General features: G+C 38.2%; 3 protein-coding genes across 3 annotated transcripts in view; 2 read left to right on the top strand and 1 right to left on the bottom strand.

Moving 5' to 3' along the window:
• Positions 1-2,543: 2,543 nt before the first annotated feature.
• LOC149008449 (Transmembrane amino acid transporter family protein) lies at positions 2,544-4,654 on the top strand. Its single transcript, XM_089166901.1, has 3 exons — positions 2,544-2,910; positions 3,292-3,896; positions 3,992-4,654. Exons 1-3 carry the CDS (start codon positions 2,604-2,606, stop codon positions 4,529-4,531), a joined length of 1,452 nt encoding a protein of 483 aa, XP_089023027.1. The 5' UTR covers positions 2,544-2,603; the 3' UTR covers positions 4,532-4,654.
• A 400-nt stretch (positions 4,655-5,054) lies between these two features.
• Positions 5,055-7,391, top strand: LOC149008450 (INO80 complex subunit D-like protein). Its single transcript, XM_089167355.1, has 2 exons — positions 5,055-5,755; positions 7,051-7,391. The coding sequence occupies exons 1-2, from the start codon at positions 5,139-5,141 to the stop codon at positions 7,313-7,315; spliced, it is 882 nt and encodes a 293-aa protein (XP_089023481.1). The 5' UTR covers positions 5,055-5,138; the 3' UTR covers positions 7,316-7,391.
• Positions 7,392-10,920: 3,529 nt separating this feature from the next.
• The window catches only part of LOC149008451 (phosphoglycolate phosphatase 1A, chloroplastic-like), a 39,176-nt gene continuing 27,038 nt past the window's right edge, over positions 10,921-23,058 (bottom strand). The window contains exons 6-11 of the mRNA XM_089164976.1: positions 18,281-18,340; positions 18,104-18,156; positions 17,084-17,181; positions 12,172-12,271; positions 11,872-11,975; positions 10,921-11,781 (exon numbers count right to left, since the gene is read on the bottom strand). Of these exons, the coding sequence (XP_089021102.1) occupies positions 11,675-11,781; positions 11,872-11,975; positions 12,172-12,271; positions 17,084-17,181; positions 18,104-18,156; positions 18,281-18,340 (522 nt within the window). The 3' untranslated portion in view covers positions 10,921-11,674. The remainder of the gene's footprint in view (positions 11,782-11,871; positions 11,976-12,171; positions 12,272-17,083; positions 17,182-18,103; positions 18,157-18,280; positions 18,341-23,058) is intronic.

Here is a 23,058-nt window from a genome sequence, read left to right on the forward strand (position 1 = left end):
ATGGGTGACATTTATAATATATGTTATTTCTCTGACACTGACATTGACTACCTTTCTCCTCTTTAATTACATTCTTCTGCAATTTATGAATTAGATTTCCTGAAAATGGCAAGGAAAACAGCAGAGACCTAGCTAGGCCCTTCAAAGCCCAGGCCATAACCAGCTAGCCCAGTCCAGGCCAACCCAACCCAGTACCCACTTGTACCATTGAAGTCTCCACAAGCAATCTTAGTGCCCCACCATAACTCACTGTCCCCAAAGCTCAGGGTTCATACATATCAAGAATCTTGGAGATGAGATGCTTTCCATTTTATGGAACTGCTTGCTTTCCTTTTGTGATGACCCAAAACATTATAAAGAAAGAAAGATAATTCAAATATACCATATGATATTAGTTGCTGATTCAATATGAAGGTTTACTGATGCTAATTCCCACTCATAGGCCTTATATGTGCCTGAGAAAGGATGGAAACCTATACCTTTGTGAACAAAACTAGATTCAAAGTTCTCCCACAATGTAAAGAGGACATCTTTGTGCACCTTTTGTGTAAGCTAAACTAGCTAGTTGCCCCAGTTTATTGGAAAGGCTTGTAAAGTTGTAATCAAATGGCCCAACACGGGCCACCATTAATGAATGCTAAGCAATATGTATCTTATCCAAAAATCATGAAACCCAACCTTCACCGACTCCCTAAAGAAAGATTGGATGCCCCAACTGTTGATACGACAGAATGTCAATATTCTCAGGCGTCATGGAATCTCTTAGGCCAGAAGACAAGTAAATTCATTCATATATTAAGGTGAATTAATCATGAGATTAATTTAAATGACCTCACAAAGTTAGGAATCGATCGATTAATAACGAAAGCTATAAATCAGATAAATGCAATAATAGAATCAACCCATACATGAAGAATCGAACATTTCTTTTGAAGGACTTGAAGGGGCAGGGCCTAGGAATTTTAAGATTCCAAGCATGGATGACCATGGATTTTCTATTTTATCAGTTCTGTAATTTGCATTAGTGGTAGGATTTATTTGAATCTTTATCTTATTCATTGATAGTAAAACAGATTTAAACGTACCTTTATCCATTTCTATGTCATCTTAGGTTATCGGATTTCACATTAGGTGACTTCCTTCCAAGAATAATCACTACAAATAGAAACATGCTAGATTCACTTTTCTTATATCGTGCCAGAAATTTGTGTAGAAAGAATAAAATCTTGCACCAATTCTCTCAAAAAGAAAATGTTTCACAATAACTTTTTGAAAGCTAATGCATGAGAATATCAAGTTAGATTTGCAGCTAAGTTCCTAATACATGGGAGCACAAGAATTCTCTTAATAAGAATCTTGGGCAGATGACCTCATTGATCTTCTTTATTCCATTATATCCCACTACATGGTAAGAATGGGATCTAGGCTTACATCGAACAATTTCTTTTTAAAATCTCACTGATGAAATGTTCAATCAATCAACTTTAATCTGCTTCTCCAAAGAATGCTAGTTTACATCAGTGTCTATCTGTATTTAGTATGGGTTTGGAATGAACCGGGCCTAACTGTTCAAGAACCGGCCACAACAGGCCGACCGGCCGGTCGGCTGGTCTGATTGCAGTTTTGATTATAACATAAATGGACATGGGCATAGAACCTTTTGGAAGAAATAAAAAGTACTATTGATTCAGGTAGAGGAGACTGGCTAGCCCAAACTCTCATGAAAGTAGTTGAAAACCTCACTCATCAACTTTCATAAGCTTCTTAATGTAACAAATTTCTTACCAAATTAAGTATCCAGGTAAGAAGCTTAGTTATGTTCTCAAAAATTTCTGATAACCCATATAAATACAGAAAGGTTGGTAGTTCGAGAGATTTTATTTCTTTCTTTAAAGAAAGACTTCTTCTTACTTTAGGATTAATTACATGTACTATTTCTTTCCCCTACAGGAAATGATTCTGCAGGAGAAAATATCTCAACTATAAGCTGCCCAGCCAGCCAATCGAGTTGGCCGATCAAATCCAAGCAAAAACGAACCGACCAAAATCTTACAACAATAACTACTATTAGTTTTCTCATTAGATTCATGTGAAACTGTCTACACTTTCTTGTAGTAGAGAATTAAGCTTTTCATCAGTTGGCCTAAGGAGAGTTACTACAAAGGGTATATCATATGAGAAGAATAGAGAAAATAACATGTATTCGTCAAGCCAACTCCTTCAACTATGCAACCAAATAAATACATTTGGAAGGTGACCTTACATTTTTCTTTACAATAAAACAGAAATCCACTTTTGCAATTTGCCAACCTCCATCTCCAATTTGTTGGAACAAAGCCTCTCCTAAGAAGAAACCACACGTCTCTCTCTCTCCTATGCATGCACAAAGAATAATTTTTTTTTTTGGGGTTGAATCATGCACATAGAATATTAATCAGATTCTGACCCTTCAATATCTGTTAAGGTGTCTACCTGCTTCAAACCTTATAAATGCATTAGAAACCATAACAATTCCTTATTGAAGTGAGCTTTCGAGTGAATAATTTAAAAAGGGTTACCAATCCTTTTAAAGTTTGGTGTGGAGAAATTGTCAATTGAAGAAAATGTTGGGAGGTAAATTGAAGCCATTCTGGACATTATTACGTCTGGAATCTCTGGTACCTCACCGGAATCAAGTTGGAAGCAAGTCAGTGAACGGTGCAAAATCTACTGTCTCATGGACTTGTCATTTATGTTTGGAAGAGAACAAACTCTGCAACTGTGATTCTGTAGCTGTAGTCGATGAAGAACTAAAGAAAGATTTGGCTTCTATAGCTGTAGTTGTTGAAGAACTGAGGAAAGATTCAGCTGATGGGAGGGCTAATAGCTCTTTTACTCATGCTGTCATCAACATGGTTGGAATGCTGATAGGTGAGATCATTCATTATCATTCCTTCTTTCTACCTTCAATTCATTTTCCTTTCTGGTAACAGTAGGTGTCAAAACCAAGTCACATCGAGATTGAACAAAGAACTTCTAAGCGGCCCCATGGTGTGAACAGAAAAATCCAGATCAAGACATGACCAATAAATTCAATTTACTTTGATTTGGGTTAGTTTTTGATGAGTTCAATTTCATGGGGGTGAACAGAAAAACCCTGATGAAGACATGACCAATAAGTTCAAATTGTTTTGATTTGGGTCAGTTTTGATCAGTTCAATTTCATGGGTTCAGCTCACTTGATGTATAGATTGCAGCTTATGTATTTGCAGCAGATGAAATTAATCAGAAAACTTCACATTTAATTTGCAGGGCTTGGGCAGCTTTCAACCCCGTATGCACTGGAGAATGGAGGGTGGTCATCAGCATTCCTTCTTGTAGGTCTTGGAATTATTTGTGCTTACACTTCATATCTCATAGGAAAATGCCTAGAAGCGAATTCCAATTCAAGGAACTACCAAGATATTGGACAAAATGCATTTGGCAGAAGAGGGAAGTTACTGGCTTCTACTTTCATATACTTGGAGATCTTCATGGCCTTAGTTTCCTACACCATCTCATTAAGTGATAACCTCACTACTGTTTTCGCTGGAGCAAAAATAAATTTCCCGGGGATTGGTCTCTCTACCAATCATCTTCTGACAATTATAGCAGTTTTGGTGGCAGTTCCTAGCCTTTGGCTTAGAGATTTGTCTTCAATATCTTTCCTATCTATAGGAGGAATCTTGATGTCTCTTGTCATCTTTGCAACAGTAGGTTTAACTGCTCTGTTTGGTGTTAAAGCTAACCATGCCATACCAGTGCTGCAGTTACATAAGATTCCTGGGGTTTCTGGCCTTTACATCTTTAGTTATACTGGCCATCTTGTCTTCCCAAACATCTATAGATCCATGAAGGATCCCTCCCAGTTCACCAAGGTAACTCTCTCTTCTTCTTCTTTAAAACAGTAACTTCAAAATGGATTTTTTATGATCTAACGAACTCATTAGTTTGTTGTTCTTGACCTTTTCAGGTGTCAATTACAACCTTCACTCTGGTCATAACACTCTACACAGCTTTAGCATTCATGGGTGCCAAGTTGTATGGCCCTGAAGTGAACTCACAGATCACTCTTAGCATGCCTCGGCATCTTGTTGTCACAAAAATAGCATTATGGGCAACAGTACTAACTCCAATGACCAAGTATGCACTGGAGTTTGCACCCATTGCAATACAACTTGAACAATGCCTTCCAAGCTCAATGAGTTCAAGAACAAAGATGTTTATCAGGGGATGCTTTGGCTCATTGCTTCTTATAGTGATCTTGGTTTTTGCTCTCCTAGTTCCTTACTTCCAATATGTCCTTGGCCTGACTGGATCCTTAGTTAGCATCAGCATTTGTATCATATTTCCTTGTGCTTTCTATACCAAGATATGTTGGTCACGTATAAAAAAACCCATCCTAATCCTTAATGTAACCTTAATTGTAATCGGGTCTTTCTTTGCGATAGCCGGGACCATTTCATCTTCCAAGTCACTTGTCCAGAGCTTTGAAAACTGTCACACCTATTGAGATGCAAAGATCGATCTAAGATACTTCTTCTTCTTCTTCTTCTCCTCCTCTAGGATTTTCCGACGAGGAATATATACATGTGTAAGAGAAAATTTGTAACAATAAATATATGAAGGAATTTTGTTGTGATCTGTACCATTTTCTACTATGTTACAGCTTGTTAAATTTTATTTTTTATGTAAGCCAGCCCATCCCGGCCCATACAAGCCCATCCCATCCCGGCCCATACCAGCCCACCCATCCTGGCCCATACCGGCCCATCCCAGCCCAGCCGACTAGTCTTCAATCCGTTAGATTCCAATCTAACTGATACCCCCATAAATGATGGCCTTTGCGATGCGACTACTTCAAGTGGGGTCCACAAGAGATGCGATTAACACATTTTTAGTTTGATTTTTCAATTTCCCAAAATTAAAAAATTAAATATCAAAGAGACATAGTGTTAGCTGTCTCTATCTTGTCGCTGCCTTATATATAAATAATAATAAAGAATAAATCGTCCTTCTTGTGCGTTAAACACTTAAACCTCTCCGTCTTCGTCGTCTCGTTACGGTTTCTCTCTCTCTCTCTCTCTCTCTCTCTCTCTCTATCAAATCTCTCTTGTGTGATGGCTTCTGCAAATAAACACCAATTTTCTTCCATGGCGAAGCCACCACATCCTTCGTTGTCGGTGAAATCTTCAAAGAAGGATCTTGAACAGATCGGAAATCCAAGTACTAGCAGTGATACAGAAGACAAAAACCCTAGCATAAACCCCACCGCTGCGCCTTTGATGGACACGGATTTGGCTGCTAATACTGCGGTCACCATTAACGGTGCCGAGGAAGATTCGATCCTCCGTCATTCTGAGTTTCTTACTCGCGAAGAAGTGGTTCGTCGTCGGGCTCGTCATGTGAAGCAAATTTTGAGGTTATACAAGGGTCACTATTGGTCTTTAATGGAGGAACTTAGGGCTAAACATAAGGAGTATTATTGGAGATACGGGAAGAGTCCTTTTAAGGAAGAAGAAGCGAATGAGAATGGTGAAGTTGGTGTGGAAGGGAGTGGAGAGAATAATAGGTCTAGTCTGGTGATCGGAGACAATAACTTTGATGGGAAATTTAGAAGGTGTGCTTTTGCGGCGTGTAAGTTGAAGGCCATGGCGCTTACGCATTATTGTCACAGCCATATCCTCTCTGACAGTAAACAGAAGCTTTACAAAGCATGTACATATGTTCTCAAAAGGTATATTTTCATACTTTGTCATTAGTTCTCAGTATTTATGGATGTGATTGTATTGTATTCGATTTATTGGGGTTTTTTTAGTGGTTAATTTATTCGGGAGTTGCGGCCACTGTTTTAACCTATATCTTTTGGAATCGAGGCATGCTTGTTTTAATGTATGGAAGTAGAAGTTGAACTGCTTTAATGGAGGAGAGAATAATTTTCTTCATCTTATCTGTAGTTAAATTGATATTAACGTATTTTGATACTGAAAATCTTCTTTGTTTGTATGCCTTTTTCGTTACTTTAATGCAATTATCAGTTCCCTATCTGCATTGAATTTTGCTTGCAATTATCAGTTCCCTATTTGCATTGAATTTTGCTTTTATTTTTTTATCAGTAGCATCCTTTTTGTTGTTTACTTCTGAATCTTCTTTAACCGGCTTTAGATTGCCAGAATTGCTGCTGGATTTTAGTTTTTAGAATATAAATTGAGGTGGGGAAAACGATGTGAAGGGAAATTGTTATTGATGTGGATTGGGAGATCTCCGACAAGGGAATGCTTTTGGTCCTACCCAGTATCCTAAATAGGAAACTAGAAACATTTAGTAATCAGTACTCTTGTGATTTTATATTCTAAATGAGGTCCATCAGAATATTAAGAAATTATGAGGGTATTTGCAACTGAGCATTGTCTGGCTGCCCTCCTACTGTGTAATCAGTTGGTTGGTTTTGTTCTCATAAGCTTGCATAGACTCCTATCTATGTAGCATAGTAGCGACCTGGATAATTTTCCCCTTGATGCCTTGTATCGGGCTTGAATGCCCTGCTCAATTCTGTATATTTCAAGCGTAGAAACAGATTTGATGGCCTCCATCAATGCAATATGGCAGTCCCTCATGAATAGCTTTCATTTCCCTCCCCCCCCCCCCTTCTTCCATCCTGTGTACATTTTCTTTTCTCTTTGTTTAATAAAGTAATTTATTTACACCCCCCCACTCCCCCCCCCCCAAAAAAAAAAAAAAAAAAAAAAAAAGAAGGCAATAGCTTGCATTTCCAATGCTTGAACCAGCAGCTCCACCTTCACCTGCAAAAATCATAGTAGGGATTCGAATGGAATCTCTGAGCAGCAATAACTACGATATAGGATAGCCATTAAATTGAGGTTCTATTTGAATGTTTGATTCATCTGACTGATTATTCATTCTGAAATAGTATGATTTTTGTCTTTGAATTTCTCATATATATATATATATATATATATATATATATTTTGATGTATTTATTTTGATATGCTTTTTCTTTCTTCCTTTTAGTTCACATACAGGACCTGTTCATTGTGCCAAGCCGACTTTAAGATCTACTGTGCCTGTTCTTTGCACTATGCATTTTGAGAAGGCTCAAAAACATTTAGCAAGGGCCTTGAAGAAGGCAGGTCTAAATGTTTCCTCTCCAAGCTCACTTGCTCCAAAGCTTCATCCTTTGATTGCTGAATCTGTACGTCAAATTCAAGCCAAAAGAAGAGCAGCTCGAAGGGCAAATGTTAATAATCATGTTGCTATGGAGGACAACACTATCTAAGCCTTGCATTATTGACAACAGATTAAGCCTTGCATTATTGACAACTTTGCTCTGGATTCTATATAGATGAAGTTAAAGTATGTTGACACCAAAAGAATGACAAATCTGTATGAGTGCATGACTGATTATTGCCAGACAAAGTATTAAGTGAGCAGTCGATATTGTCTTTGGGGGGCAAGAATTCATGCCTGTCTAAGATACCTCTTCTGAAAAGGCAGGCGGGGATAAGCTCTTTTGCCCAGGGTAATTTCTTTTGCCTTGTTATTATTGCTGAATTGAAGTTGTATGTTATGTTTTTCTGTTTTACCCTTGGTTGTTAGGTTGTATGTTAAATATGTCAGACACTCTGACAAAGAATATGAATGCCATCCCAAGTCTCTGTGCATGTTTGCTATAGTAATATTTTGTGATAGGAACCATTGAAGCTAAAGTAGATACAGGAGGCCATTTCAAGATAACAGAAATCAAGAATGTTTTTGCCTACTAGTCTCTGCTGGTACTTTTTTGCTTTTAGATTAAATTTTCTGGGTGGTTGTTCTTTTAATTATGATATCAATGTCAATAGGCTAACATTCTTGGAAACAACGTCTTCAGAGATAGTTGGCTTATACTTGCATGCCTTCAGATATTGATAATGTTCCTTGCATCTATCTTTTTTCTCATGGCTAAATAAATTATGGAGGGATTGGTTGTCCTCAGGTTTATTGTGGAAAACAGGCTTCTATGTCCTCTGGTCTTTGTTGACTGTGTAGTGTTTACAGGTGTAACCTGGAGGCTTATGCTAAAGAAATATGATTTGGCTTTCATTAGTTTTGAGAAAGTCATTCAGATTGACTGAACTGTATTTGAATGATAAGTGCTGATTTATACAGTTTTGAACTTTTTCAGAAGCAATATGAAACCTTAGGACTATATGAGAAGCTATCAAGACAAGTAGTTGATACTTTTTTCAAGGGAATGTAAGGTTAAATTTTTAAAAGGGAGTCGGGGAAGCATCAAACGTATAGCACCAGAGGTTGTGGTTGGAACAATTTTCAAAGGATGTTACCCCATAATTGGCCGTTGTTGAAAATCATCTTTATATATTCATAGTCGTCTGACTAATCCCAAATTGGTGTATGTTTAAATGACTGATAAGAGGACATCTGATATAGGGGGACCATAGTATGTGCAAAGGGTGAAGCCAAGAGAGTTGCCAAAATTGTCGGTCATCTTTAGAAAAAGCGTTTGACTGTATACTAAGTGCACCGTCTATCTAAAACAGTTTCCCTTTTTAGGGGGTGGATGAATTAGCTTCCTAGGAAATCAAACGTCTATATGCTGATTACTGAACTTCTCTCTGATTTAGATTGTCTTGTTTGCTTATGCATTATCAACAAATATGATACTAATGGTAACAAGGAGCCAACGCCCAAGTTGTGATATAAGCATCATGATGCAGCAAAATCTGGAGTAGTTGGCTTATACTTACATGCCTCTCAATGGAAAAATGAAAAACTGGTCTCTCATTTTTTTGTTTCTGTTGCTTTTGTTTTCATCTGATAAAGTATCTACCATCATACTGATTTTGGATAGAGAGAACCATTGTCATGTATTTGTTTGTCACCTTGCTGGTTAGGAGGGGTTCACTGATAAACCTTTTATTGGGTGGAGAAAGTCCCCCTCCCCCCCCCCCCCCAAAAAAAAAAAAAAAACCTACTATTCTTTTGAACAGGCCAAGTTGGTCCCTTTCTTTGGTTGTCTTATTAATGAATAATTACATTTTAGTTTCTGTAGTTCATCCATGGCACCTTTTGTGTGGGTTTTCGTCCTTACAGAGTGAGATGCAAGCATGCCCACTTATTGTTCTGTGGATGTCTTGTTGTGTCTACCAACTGTTAAGCAGCACTCTTGTTTTTAATTTGCTTCTTTACTTGACCCCAAAAAAAAATTGCTTGTTTACGTGAGGTGAAATGATTCATATTTTCTTTTGGTATGTAGTAGCAGCCAGATCGCCAGTTTTTTGACAATTTTCTTTCAAAATTATCATCTCTCAGGTGGAAGAATGTCGGATCACAGGTGAGGCTATCTAGGGAATGGCGGAAAATGTGTATTGTGTTAAACGTTGCAGGCCCAAAACTCTTTTGAAGCCACAGTTAATCTGAACGAAGTGGCTGGAACTAGCGACACTCATTTGATGCATACTGAATCTAGGGAAGCTGGGAAGCTTTACAGAGTGGTGACATGACCATCACCATATGGGTTTCTTTTTTCTGTTTTTTCTAAACATTGTATAGCATCAGTTCTTCTTAGGAGGCCAAATTGTTAATTAGCAAAAGGGTCTCTTCAATGCAGGTTACTATTGTATACTAATCACTGATCTTGTGGAATCATCATATAAATTCATATTTTTTCCGTTGCGACTTTGCATTTGTTGTGCTTTTACGTGTTTCAGACTTGAAATGGGATGAAGTTTTTCAGTGTTTGTTTTCCTTTTTCCGAATGGATCGACCTATTTACTCAAAAGAAACATTGCATGTATGTACCTATTCTCTTGAAAGTAATTGCAGGAATTGAGGTGTTTTAACTTCGGGTTTTTTTTTTTTTTTTTTTGGTAATCAAACTTTCATTAAGAGGCAGGAGCAGGATGGGAAACTGAACATAAGCTCAGTAACCAATCAGAGGAACATGACCAATAACTCGGGCCCTGAACCGAGTAGGCCTTCCGTGCTATATGATCCGCAACACAGTTGGATCTTATAGAAATATAAATGGGCTTAAACCCCAAAAACCTACTACCTATAAATTTGATATCTTCAATTACTGGTAGTATAAAAGTGGGGGGTAAGGCTGTCTTAGATAAGTAACTCACTAGAAGCTGAGAGTCAATTTCTATCTCCACAAATTCGAAGCCATTTGCTATAGATTCTAACAGTCCTGCTCGCATGGCCTCGGCCTCCCCTTCTATCACAGATGAGAATGCTTTGGGAAGAGATGCTGCAACTAAAGGCTTTCCTTCCCAATCTCTAATGATGATCCCCATCCCTCCCTTCCTTGTTTTCTGTTTCCATGTTGCATCGGTGTTCACCTTAACAAAGGGATGGTTTGGATGCTTCCAATCCATTCTTTCCTCCACAATGTATCTTCTTTCAGTCAAGGTACTTTGATTCACCTTCTTCATTGATGACCAAAACTCTGAGTGAGCTTGAATCACCATTTGCATTACTTCCATTGGTGATTTCAAAGGTTCGCCAATCACCCTTGAATTTCGAGCTTTCCATAAGGACCACAAAATGAAAGATATCAAGCTTTACGTGAAAGCTATGACATAGTTTTAGGTGTTTTTGTTTTTGAAAGATCTTCATTTATCTTCTTTTCTATATAGAGATTCTTCTTCGCGCTGTAAATATGACACAACTCATTGGTGTTTGAACCACGTTTTGGCCCATCTGTTGTCTGGTTTTTTGTTATTTCTGGGTGTTCTGATAAAATAATGAAGAACGAACAGGCCAATCGGATCGGGCGATGGCATGGGCCACGTTTATGCGTTGTACACATATGACATACCCCCTCAATTGCCTGTTTGGGTCGTGGATTCCAAATTAAGTCTGCGTGTCAGGCAATCAAATAGCTCTAATATTCAGGATGTACAGGTCCACAACCCAAGAAAGCAAAGAAAAATTTAAGGATAAATTTCTGGGTAGATTCTAGATTTAAGTGATGATATTCACGTACAGATACAGAACTCAAATAACTTCTTGTGTTTAGATTTCAGGCCTGAAGGATGTAAATCTGTGACACTTTTTTTGTCTGATGGCATTGATCATACTGTTTGGCTGAAGCTTCTTCTGTCTTTCACCAGAATTTATTGTTGTTTGGGTAGCTTTATGCTGCTCGTTGTAAAAAATATTGTCTTTTCCAGTGTCTGGTTCCATGTCTTGACAATCATTTAGCAGCACTCAATCAATGCTGAAGCATTATCGGGTGAAAAATATCCAAGTGGAAGATCCCTAAACAAAGCTTAATTTTTTCCCGTGTCTGATTTCATGTCTCACCAGCTGTAGTTGGCAGAACCAAACAATGCTGAAACATCATATTAAGTGAAACACTTCAATCATGATTTAGAGAAGGATAAGTGCTTCAACATGACATAAATATCAAGACTATTTCTATTCGGGGTCCTCCTTTTCACTCACACAGTGGCACTGGGAGATTCTCTTTGAAGTTCTTTATGAAGATGTAAGCAGGCTCCTGTAATTTTAATGGAAAACCTGGCGTTCGATGATTTTCAACAACTCATGATGATGAACAAGCAACAAGACAATGACGATAACACAAGGGATGCCTCTAAATAACAACAAAAAGAATATATTTATGAACCTAAACGGCCAAAGCCTTCGGAGCAAGAAGGTCTGAAATCTTGTTGGTGTAGAGATCTGGTTGTATAGAGTTGTCGGGGCTCTGAAGCTTGGACAGAGTAGTCACACCTATTAGATAAAAATCATGACATATTTAAATAACATCCATCATGGAGGTGAATACACATCAATTAGACAAGTTTATAGTAATCTGGTCACCTGAGAGAACAAGAAGGGTTTGGCAGCCACCATTTTGCCCGAATAGAATATCAGTATCCAATCTGTCTCCAACCATGCATATTTGTGATTTGGAAATGCCAAACCTGTCATTTATTGAACAAAGTAAATACACGTAAGGGATCAAGTACTGGTAATATGTTTCAAGTTAGTTGATTGCAACCTGCTAAATATAATCATGTCATGGTTTAGAGACAAGAAACAACCAGAATATAGGAAAAGATCGATTCTATATCACCATTTAGAAAGGAAATAACAAAAGAAACAAATTGATAATCATACTTGTTTGATACATAATCCATCATAAAGGTAGATGGCTTCCCAACAACGAGCGGTTCACGTTGAGTAGATCCGCAAAGAGCACCAACCATGGAACCACCACCTGAAGTAGACAACATAATACCGCATATATCAAAGTCCAGCCACGAAGGAGATGGATAAAGAGAATAGAAGCTATAGAAATCTTGCAGTTTTTTTTATTATTAATTGGATTTCAAACTTCCATAAATCAGGCGAAACTTTTCCTTCAAAGAGCTCTCACCAGTCATGGAAGAGTACCTCAAAAGAGAAAAAGGAAACAATGGGAAATTATCTATTTTACTTTCCTTTCTATATTAGCTCTGTCAATGAATACAGCAGAAAAATAGAATAGGATTCTGGACCTCCCAGCCCAAATCTACACCATTATTTCGTAAGGAGTTAGTAATATTACTAGACCTATGATGAGTAGGGGAGAGAAATTAAAAGTGAATCTCAACCTTGACTAATGTTAAAAGAGGTGCATGACATAAGAGCCCTCTGCAGAAGAAAGGTTATCAAAGAGGTGTAAGACGCAAGAACTCTAGAATTCAAGTGTCGAAACTGAACATATGGCAGATCAGATTTAAAAAGAAAACAAGGTGCAAGTTACACAGAATGTAAGGAGTAGACGATGCATAAAACAACTGAGTCTAAAAGAAGGAACAGCCCATATGAGCAAAAGCATAAAGAAACTGATTTCTTCGAGCTATTGTCTCCACAATGGTGCAATTGATCTTGATATATTTACCTTATAGCAACAGACAGGCCTTCCAATCATTAATCTTCAACACAGAAAGCAAGGCAGATTGAATTGCAATGATATTTTCCCCTTTTGAGTTTTGACTGAAAACTCCTTCAGTAACTAATTATCATGGAGAAAACAAGGCAATAAAATGAAGCAGCAACTTATTTAACTACAACTAGGAACTGTTCAAGATTACCTAACCTCCGATAAAAGAACCAATTAGGAAATCTGGGATGTAACCCATAGAACCAGTCAAAGCTGTACCAGTTAACCATAATAAAATTAGAAAACACAAAATAGCCTCCATTTTCTGTTGGCGACTGGTGAATTACCAAATTTCCTACGGATGGTATGACATTATAGGGATCCTGGCTGTCATCGGGAGCCTCACTGAGGAGGAAAATGAAGGATGTTCTCTCTCTCTCTTTTCTCTTGTCAATCCGGGGACAGTGTGGGGGAGCGTCCCTAATTCGGGTCCCTCCTTTAGTCAACCCAAGCATGATGCAATATGGGTTGTGATCATGTGTGAAAATATTCTTGATTAGTTATCATGGATCACGTACTTTGATTGTGGCATGCACCAGGATGTTATGGAGTCACCACCTTGGTTAGGGCCTAGTACCTACTGCAGTGGCCTTAACCCAAGGAAGGGTAAGGTTGCCAGATTCCATATTTATGGTCTGTTCCAGAGGTGTGTCAGGTTACAAGTGCAGGAAGGTTTCACGTGCCCAACTTGCCCGACATTGTTGGTCTCCCACTAGATGCTGCCAATCAGAATTTTCTCCCTTTTGTTTGATCCTATATCACGTGCTGACTGCACACAAATGCAAGCTACACTACGGAAGTAAAGTAGAATACTATGATTATCTACATTCTAAAAGACACTGTTTAAGGATATAGGACATACCTATATCCTGATGAAGAAGGGTTATCTCTTTTGTATATCCCCTGGCTCAAGTGAATGCTGACACCTAGCTTTCTCTCTGTTATTGGATAATATACCGGCTTACATGTTGAACTCCCGTGTTGGGGGTTATTGACCAACATAATGATGCCATAACCTTCTGAAAATAATCTTACCTATCCCACGGAAAGAATAATGGCTTTAAACTGCACACCGTCTCCATTAGAATCAGGTATCATAAAAGCACATAGACTTCTAGGAATAACTATATTTTTCCTATAGACAAAGTGACGCAGCAGCGTATAGCAAAAAACAAAGAATTCTAAGAACTCTGATAAACTGAAAATTATTATTCAAAAGTGGAAGGTAACTTACAAGATAACAATGATGCCTATTTATAGCTAAGAAACCCTAAAAATATTAGGAAAAAATAAAACAAAGCAAAAACAACTCAAATTAGGAATCCAAATCTAACTAGGAAACTTAAAAGTGCCCCAAAAACCCACTAAACGATGGAATTCGGGGGTCAAAATGACACCTACCGGTAAACTATGGTAGGAATTCTGTAGAGCTTGAAAAGCCATTTCTTTTGATATGTTGTGGGTCCTGTAACTCTTTCCGGATCAAAAGTTACGCCTGTTTTAAGGATTACCATAAAGCCGCATCACAAAGTAACGGCTTAAAACTTGACATCGATTCCACTGAAATTGAGCATTGTAACATCATTGTGGCTTTTAGGAATCACCATATTTGTCCCACAAACAAAATAATGGCTTATAACTAGACACTAGGGGAAGAAAACTATAAAAGAACTCAGTTAAGCAAAAAATTGGGTAGAGTTTTAGCTTGGAAGACTATGTCAGGTCAAAGCACTGTAGAGCTTTGCTTATGCCTTATGAAACTTTGGAAACCCTAAAAATGGAAAAGAGGGAGAAAAGGAGGCAAGAGAGAGGAGAGAGAAGGTTCCCACCCCTAAAAAAGTAGTAAGGGTTGTGAAATGGGAGGGGGGGGGACCCTTATGGCATTGTAAGCCCTACCCATGGCCCTCCCATGGTAATGATGACCCCACATTGGGCTATGGGGTAGGGTACAACCAACTCCCCCACCACGGTGTTGTGGGTTATGTCACGACATTGCCGAAGGCAGGCCGCACACTTGTCCCCACTTGTCCCATAATGTGGAAAAATATCTCCACAACTCCATGAGGTGGGTCCAATAGCACCATGGGGGGCTCAAAATGTCTGTTCTTGAATTCAATTGTCAAAAATCAATGTCTTTTAAGATTTTGTAACCCTAGTTTTGGTCTTGAGAGGTCCTACAATTGGCTACTATGCTACTGAGGGTAAGGAAAGTTAGAGAGATCAATATCCATCCATATTCGATCATGTCATCATTATCCAAGGTGGGGGGCCAATTCTTAGTGTATATGGACATGGAGGTTAGCCAAACTAATAGAAAGCATTTAACCAATTTCCTAGGGCACCGTGAAACTTGCATGATATTGAAGGAGGGTTGAGGACCTAGGAGGTGAACAACCAAGCAGGTCTTCCATTTAGAGTGTTGAGGCTGAGACTGGTAGAGGGGCAAATGGTGAAGAGGGCTGAGTCACAAGATGTAGGCTTTACACAATGAAAGGCAACTTCTGAGTTGGAGGTGGAGGTGGAGAAGAGTGAGATCCAGGGGAGATGGTCTAGTAGAGGAGGGGGGTTGTGGTGGAGGGGGAGTCATCATCAGAGAAATTACAGCTTAGTTTCCGAAGAGGGGGGGGGGGCGATCAGAGGTATGAGGGTGTTATGCTGCTACTCGATTCTGTGTTGAGTTATAAACCTTTATCGAATCCATTTGTTATAAAGATTGACACTTCCGTGGCCATTATTTCTACTGTGAAAGGTGCACCGCGGAGCCATTGGAACAAGGAAAAGTCGTTATTTGTTGGAACAGAGATGCGAACGGAGGCCCGCCTCCATTCACCTTTCTCCTCCAACCCACAACCTTCTAGAGAGGCCTACTGTAAATTATTGGGATTTGGTCGCAATGCTACTTTTCATTATTGTTTTGTTTAGTCCAAGTGTAATGCTACATGTGAGGGGAGAGACTGAAGACTTATCCTCTATCTACTCAAGACTCCTATTTGGTGGTATTCTACAAAAACAACTAGCTACCTAATTTGTTCGTAGTAACCCATATTGCCTTTTACCTACCTACTTGGTCTACAATAACCTATATTGCTGATTTGGCTAGAACAACAACTACCTATTTGGTTGGCAATAACCTATATAGCCTATTTGTCTACAACAACAGCCGTAACCCATATTGCCTATTTGGTTCATAGTAACCAATATACAATATTTTTTTAGGCTCTATTTCTGCCTTTGGTTGAGCAGAACTCCTACCTACTACTTACTACTTACCTTCTTGCAAAGAGTTATGTGTGGACAATGGAGATGCACTTTTATCTTCTCTTGAGATTCCTACCTAATATTTACCTTTTGTGATGTGGTCATTGGAGATGCTACACTTACAAGACAATTGCTACTTATTACTAGCAGCATTATTTGGATAGTGCCTTTGATATTATGATTGCTGCTATGCTTGTGGATGCGGATCATGTTCACTACTGTCTTTCTCATTGTTGGATGATTCATTCGACGTGAAGGTCATTGAAGTTGTTGTTGACTACCTCTTAGTTGATGTTTCTCAATCTTTGCAGACATCTACTATTGCTACTTGTGTTCAAGACTCATGAAACTTCTAGTATAGGTTCTTCTATTCCAAGCTGTGAAGCCTTTGATATGTGTACTCCAGCTTGGACCCAGTCTTAATTAAGAAAAAGCATATCACCTTGGGGGAAGGGGGGTGGGAAGTGGAGAATCATGCACAACTCTCCTCACCTTCTTTCTCTTAATTCTCTTCTCCATGTCTTATTCTCCTTGTCTTCTTCTTCTTCAATTTAGTTCTGGCTTATTAGTTTCTGTTTTGTTACAGTAAGCATACAAAATGTGCCTGTATTTGCATAGTAAACATGAATATTAGTGACAACAGAAAATATTTAGAAATGGTTCGTGTTTTAACAAAATTATCTTATTCAAAGTAAAGTCAATCTTTAACAAGCCAATAACCTTGTAGACAAATAACATAGCTATTACTTATAATAATCCATCCACCTCACTCAATACATGAAACCCTGTCTTTAATATATTAAAGCTTATAAAGCTTAAAAAAGAATGGAGTTAGGAGAGGCAAACCTGCCCATTCTTGAGCATCTGTTAGATGCGTGACAGCATCACGGTTTGTAGCAATGAAAAGACACCCTGGATTTTCACGAATACAGAGTGTTCCATACCTTCCAATATCAACATCACAAATAGAAGACCTGTCATTAATCTAAATCTAGCTGATTGGCTTTTAAAGAAAACAAGCAGAAGGAAGAATTTTCTTATCTGGGTGTGTTTATTATCAAAAATAGAAAGCTAGTATTGATATTTCTCTCCAAGGTCCAGACTAACAATGGTAAGGAAAAATTAGGATCAGGAATGGAAAGAATCCATGCTTCACTTCTAAGTTCTAAGTATACGATTCCATCTATAGATGCAATGGACAAAGGTGATCATGGAGCTCTCTAGAAGGTGATGAATGTATTAGGAAAAAAAAAAAAAATCCATGGATACTGTTAAAATGGGCTACCATATGCAACAACGGTAGCATGACTGCGTGAGGATGAGCTAACTCAGAAGACAGGTGCCATTGCAATTACCACAGAAAATAAATATGTGCAACAATCCGAAAGAGTAAGCACATCTTAAAAAGCATGTTTCTTTGCATAAGGCACAGATTAATGAGATTTTAGTAGGCATAGAAAACGGATCTCTTAGAATTTGAACATTTTTTATCTTCGGGTTCCAAGTTTAGAGGACTAAGGTTGCCACATATTGGATCTCCAAAACATGCAACTAAGTTGGCTTTTGGAGCATTTTGGACAACAGGAACAATAAAATATTTCAACATAAAAGTGTATAGGACCCAAAGAAAGTGGCATTAACAGGAAACGGCATGTGGAAATTTTAGAGCAGGGATTTTCAAGAGATCTCAGTGGATCTACAGGACATCACTTGACTCCATCCATCAAACTCAACTTTGAATTTTTGCATGATTTTTCAACAAGAGAAATCTGTGAGAAACTGTGCTACATAAGAATTGAAATTGTCACAAAATTGTAAAGTTTCAAACCAGCATTTAACATGTTTATGAATGGGAGGAGAACTCACTGCACTTTGTAGTAGTTAAAATAACGATCAAATCCAACAACAACAGCCCCAACCTGTACAGCCATGCACAAGAGTTGGATAAAGAGACTAATAATGCTTTGTCTTTTTTCAGTCCCAGCTAAAGTATATAACAAATAGAAAACGAGAGTAATTAGAGCCTGAAAGTATAGAAATTACATTTTTGTCCTGTTCCATTAGAAAACCAGGCTTTAACTCTATCTTTTTCTCACCATCTACCTGAAAAGGAAAGATCATGCTATCAAGATGTATCATAAACTTTCTGTTTGGATAAAAACTTGTGAGTTGCTTATAAAGTTTTATAAAATCTAATGGGAATAATGACTTCTAAGCCAGTTACACATAACTTGATTGTTTCATACTCAGTTGATTTCTCTTGGACTTCATTGTCCACATTTCCAAATGTCAAAAGTTGAGTATACACAAAATATTGATTCTTTTCATCATATGTCATTTCTATTAGCAGTTACAAAGGCAGTAAACCATTTTACACCCCCTCCCCCAACCCCCGCCCCCCCCAAAAAAAAAAAAAGACGGCTGCAAACCCCTAATCCATATTCCATCTTCAGTAGTGGTCTCCCTAACAAATATCCGGTGGCCTACTTCTTTAGAAGTTTCTGTTTCGATGTTTGACAGCTAGAGCTATAGGAAGTTCGTAATTACAGACAAATGGTTTGGTGTGTTTCTTGATAGTTTCAAAATTTTGAGATGCAAAGCCTCTCTCTTTTTTTTAATCCATTTGCTGTTGTCTTTCTTCAACCTGCGATTTTGTTCATTGGAGTTTTTATCATTTGTAGTCGGGTTTGTAACATCTATCCTAGTTCATCAATTTATTCTATTATCTTATCGCTTGCCGTTGTTTGTCCACATATTTTCTGTTGTACTACTGTTATCTACTCTGTGAATCTCCAAATAGCTGTCACCTGCCATTGAGATGAATGGTAGATTCAACTATCTTATATAGGCACAACCTCTAAAGGTTGAATTTGATTAAAAAAAGGGTGTACTCGGTGCACAAGGTCCCTGCCAATGCAAAAGGGAAATTAATACCTACTGCCGGAACCTCCTTGCATTGATCTAAAGATTATGAGGTGCAGATTTGAGAAAATTATACACTTTTTATATGGCTATGAATGGCATGGGACAATCAGTGGGATCTAATGTCATGTTCCACAGTACTGCAGGCAGTGTCTGGAGTGACTTGAGGGAAAGTTGCAAGACAAGAATGTTTGGCAAGTATGTGACTTGTATGAGAAGACATTTCCTTCAAGCAGAATACTAAATTAATAGGTGAATATTATAGTGCCCTGAAGGATATATAGGAGAAATCAAGGACCAATTTACCCTTCTCAACTGATCTTTAAGTGTTGAAAACTCAGCGTGCAGAGTTTCGAGTTGCCAAATATCACTCTGGTTTCATCCTGAGTTTCGACTCGTGAAAAGTTTCTTACAAAGAGAAGGTGGCTTCCGCGATGAAGCTTTCTTTCGCATTCAGCAGATTGTTCTCTTCCTAAACCTTTCGCATTCAGCAGATGGCATTTCCTTCCCTTCCTAAACCTGAACCATCTTCTTAAGCCAATTATAGCTCTATACTTTTACTGGTAGTAGTAGTGAATATTGCTTTGATTTTCCTGGTCAACATTCAGGGGAGGCAGAGGACATGGTGCTAATGATCAAGAAACAACAGCCTAATCAGCCTTCAAGCCAGAACTCATTGTGGTAAGCCAAATCACACTGTTGACTAGTATCGAAACTAACTATGCTAAATCTAAGTGGGGATTGTTGGATCCAACAGGATCTATATTATTCCTATAATAATCAAATCATAGTTATGAATATAATCACGGAAGCGTAGAAATAAATACCTGTAGTGTGTTCCTGTATCTAGATTCTCCTTTTGCTCTCCTTGAATCTTCCGTAGCCTTTCACCCTTCGGAATTCTTCGTTTGAGTGTTTTGTGGAAACAACCTCAAACCCAAAATGTATCGTGTGACGGCTACGGGGACCCAAGTAGTTATTTATAATATAAAACCCTAACATTTAACCACTCCCGCAATAGTAAAGGTCAGTAATACCCCTGAATGAATATGGGCCCAGATAAATGAACTAGTGTTAGTTAAGCCCACAAAACCCAACAATCTCCCACTTGGGCTACACTAACACAAGTACCTTTACCTAAGTATTTGGCCATAATGCCCATAATCCTTCATCACTCAGAAAACTGATTCAACCAACAAACAATTAATGTGAACGACAGTAGGAGATGCTCCTCAATATACGGAACACAACTATCTGCCATTACAGTCATTAACAACTCGCTGATATGAATCCTTGGGGTGCTTACAAGAGGTAAAGAATGCAAAACCTTATGTGATCACAAAAGCATTTCCTCTTGTGGGTCCTTTCCTGATCAATGATTAGCCTACCTTGACTTACTTTATAGGTAGAATACTTAGATATTACAATTTGGCAAACTGCCATTGATCGATCTAACATTAATATCTGACTTTAGCAAAAACCGCCCATTGGCATAACTGTCTGTGGCAAAACTGCTAATCAAGATTTAGGCTAAATACCGCCATAAATCAAAACCTTGGCTAAATACCACCATAAATCAAAATCTGACCAGGATTTAGGCAAAAAACCGCCATAAATCTGAACCTTAGCTAAATACCGCCATTGTCATTAGAACATCAAATGTAACAAATATAAATCTACATTATTTACCTTAATTATTAACACAAAATGAAAACGAAAGAACCATCTTATTAATGAATAAATTTCATAATGAAGTCAAAGAATGTTGAATAAAAATAAACAACAACTCCCACTAAATGAAAGTATTAAAAGATTCTAAGACACCCATACTGGTAACATAATTCTTAAAAACTCCCACTGAAAGAGCCTTAGTAAGTGGATCTGCCAGCATCTTATCAGTAGTGATATGTTGAATATCAATTTCCTCAGCAATGACTTTTTCTCTCACAAGTAGATATTTAATGTCAATGTGCTTGGAGTTCCCAGACCTCTTATTGTTCTTTAAGAAGAAAACAGCAGAATTGTTGTCACACTACATTTTTAAAGGCCTTGAAATCAAATCAACTACCTTGAGTTCAGCAATCAAATTTCTGAGCCACATAGTCTGTTTGGTTGCCTCATAAAGTGCCACAAACTCTGCTTGCATGGTGGAAGATGCTAGTATAGTTTGTTTTGCACTCCTCCATAAAACAGCTCCACCTCCCATCATAAAAATATATCCTGAAGTGGACTTTAAATCATCAGTACAACCACCAAAATCTAAGTCAGAAAATCTTGTTATCTCTAGATTTTCACTAGCATTGTAAATAAGCTTGAAGTCTTTTGTTCTTTGCAAATACCGCATTAACCTTTTTTTTGCTGCAGTCCAGTGAGCCACACCAGCATTCGACTGAAACCTTCCAAGTATGCTGTCTGCAAAAGCAATATTTGGACGAGTACATACTTGTGCATACATCAAGCTCCCTACAGCAGAAGCATATGGTTTATCATTCATCTGTGTTTGTTCCAAGTCATTCTTTGGACATTGATCCTTATTTAGTTTGTCCCCTTTGCTAATGGGTGCATCGCCTCCTGAGCACTTCGACATACTAAACTTCTTAAGAGCCCTTTCAATATAAGCCCGTTGAGACAATCCAAGAAGTCCTCGACTCCTATCTTTACTGATCTCAATACCAAGGACATATTTTGCTTCACCCATGTCTTTCATTTCAAAATTCTCTAAGAGAAATTTCTTGGTTTCATAAAGTAAGTTTGTGCTATTACTTGCCAAAAGGATATCATCCACATATAGCACCAAAACTAATGAAACTGCCCTATTGATTTTTAGGTAGATACATTGATCAATGGGGTTCTCTATGAAACCAAAAGATGTAATTACTTGATCAAACTTCAGATACCATTGTCTAGAAGCTTGTTTTAAGCCATAGAGAGATTTCCTCAACTTGTAGACTAGATGTTCTTTACCCTTCTCCTCAAAACCTACTGGTTGCTTCATAAAAACTTGTTCTGTAAGGTCACCATTCAAAAAAGTTGTTTTCACATCCATTTGGTGCAACTCCAAGTTGTAATGGGTGATAATAGCCATAATGACTCTAAATGAATCTTTTGAAGAGACTGGTTAAAAAGTTTCATTGTAGGTAACTCCTTCTTGCTGTGTAAAACCTTTAGCAACTAACCTCGCCTTGTAACGCTCCACCCTGCCCTGTGAGTCTGTCTTGGTCTTAAATACCCACTTGCATGCAATAGCTTTACAATTTTGAGGTAGTTCTACAAGATCCCACACACCATTATGACTAATGGACTTCAATTCCTCTTTTATTGCATGCAGCCATTTGTTTGCTTTACAATGATTAATTGCCTGTTGAAAATTGATTGGGTCCTCTTCTCCTCCTATGTCATATTCGCATTCATTCAGATAGACCAGATAATCTGAACTTAATGGAGTTTTACAAGTCCTGGAGGACCTTCTAAGTGGTTGAGTTGCAGGAAGTGGTTGAGCTGTAGGAACTTCTGCATTCGCTTCCACTTCTTCAGCGAAGAACTTCGCATTTGCTTCCACTTCTTCAGCAAGAACTTTTGCATTTGCTTCCACTTCTTTAGCAAGAACTTCTGTATCAAGAGGATATCTTCCAGATTGGAAGGGGATTCACTAGGTATGTCTTCAAGAGTTGGTGGTCTGTAGGCAGTTGGGGTTGAAGCAGGGGCAATGACTTGTTTATCAAACACGAGGTTCCGAGGATTAGAAGAATCTCCACAAGACTCGAAAAATTCAGCATGGATGGTTTCAATAATATTCCTTCCTGAACCAGGGCAGTAAAATCTGTAACCTTTTGATATTTCTGGGTACCCTACAAAATGGCAGCTCACTGTCTTTGGATCCCAGACCTTCTGATGAACAT

The sequence above is a fragment of the Hakea prostrata genome, chromosome 8, assembly GCF_041222555.1.
Source record: "Hakea prostrata isolate BN-2017 chromosome 8, UWA_Hpros_2, whole genome shotgun sequence".
Classification (NCBI taxonomy): domain Eukaryota; kingdom Viridiplantae; phylum Streptophyta; class Magnoliopsida; order Proteales; family Proteaceae; genus Hakea; species Hakea prostrata.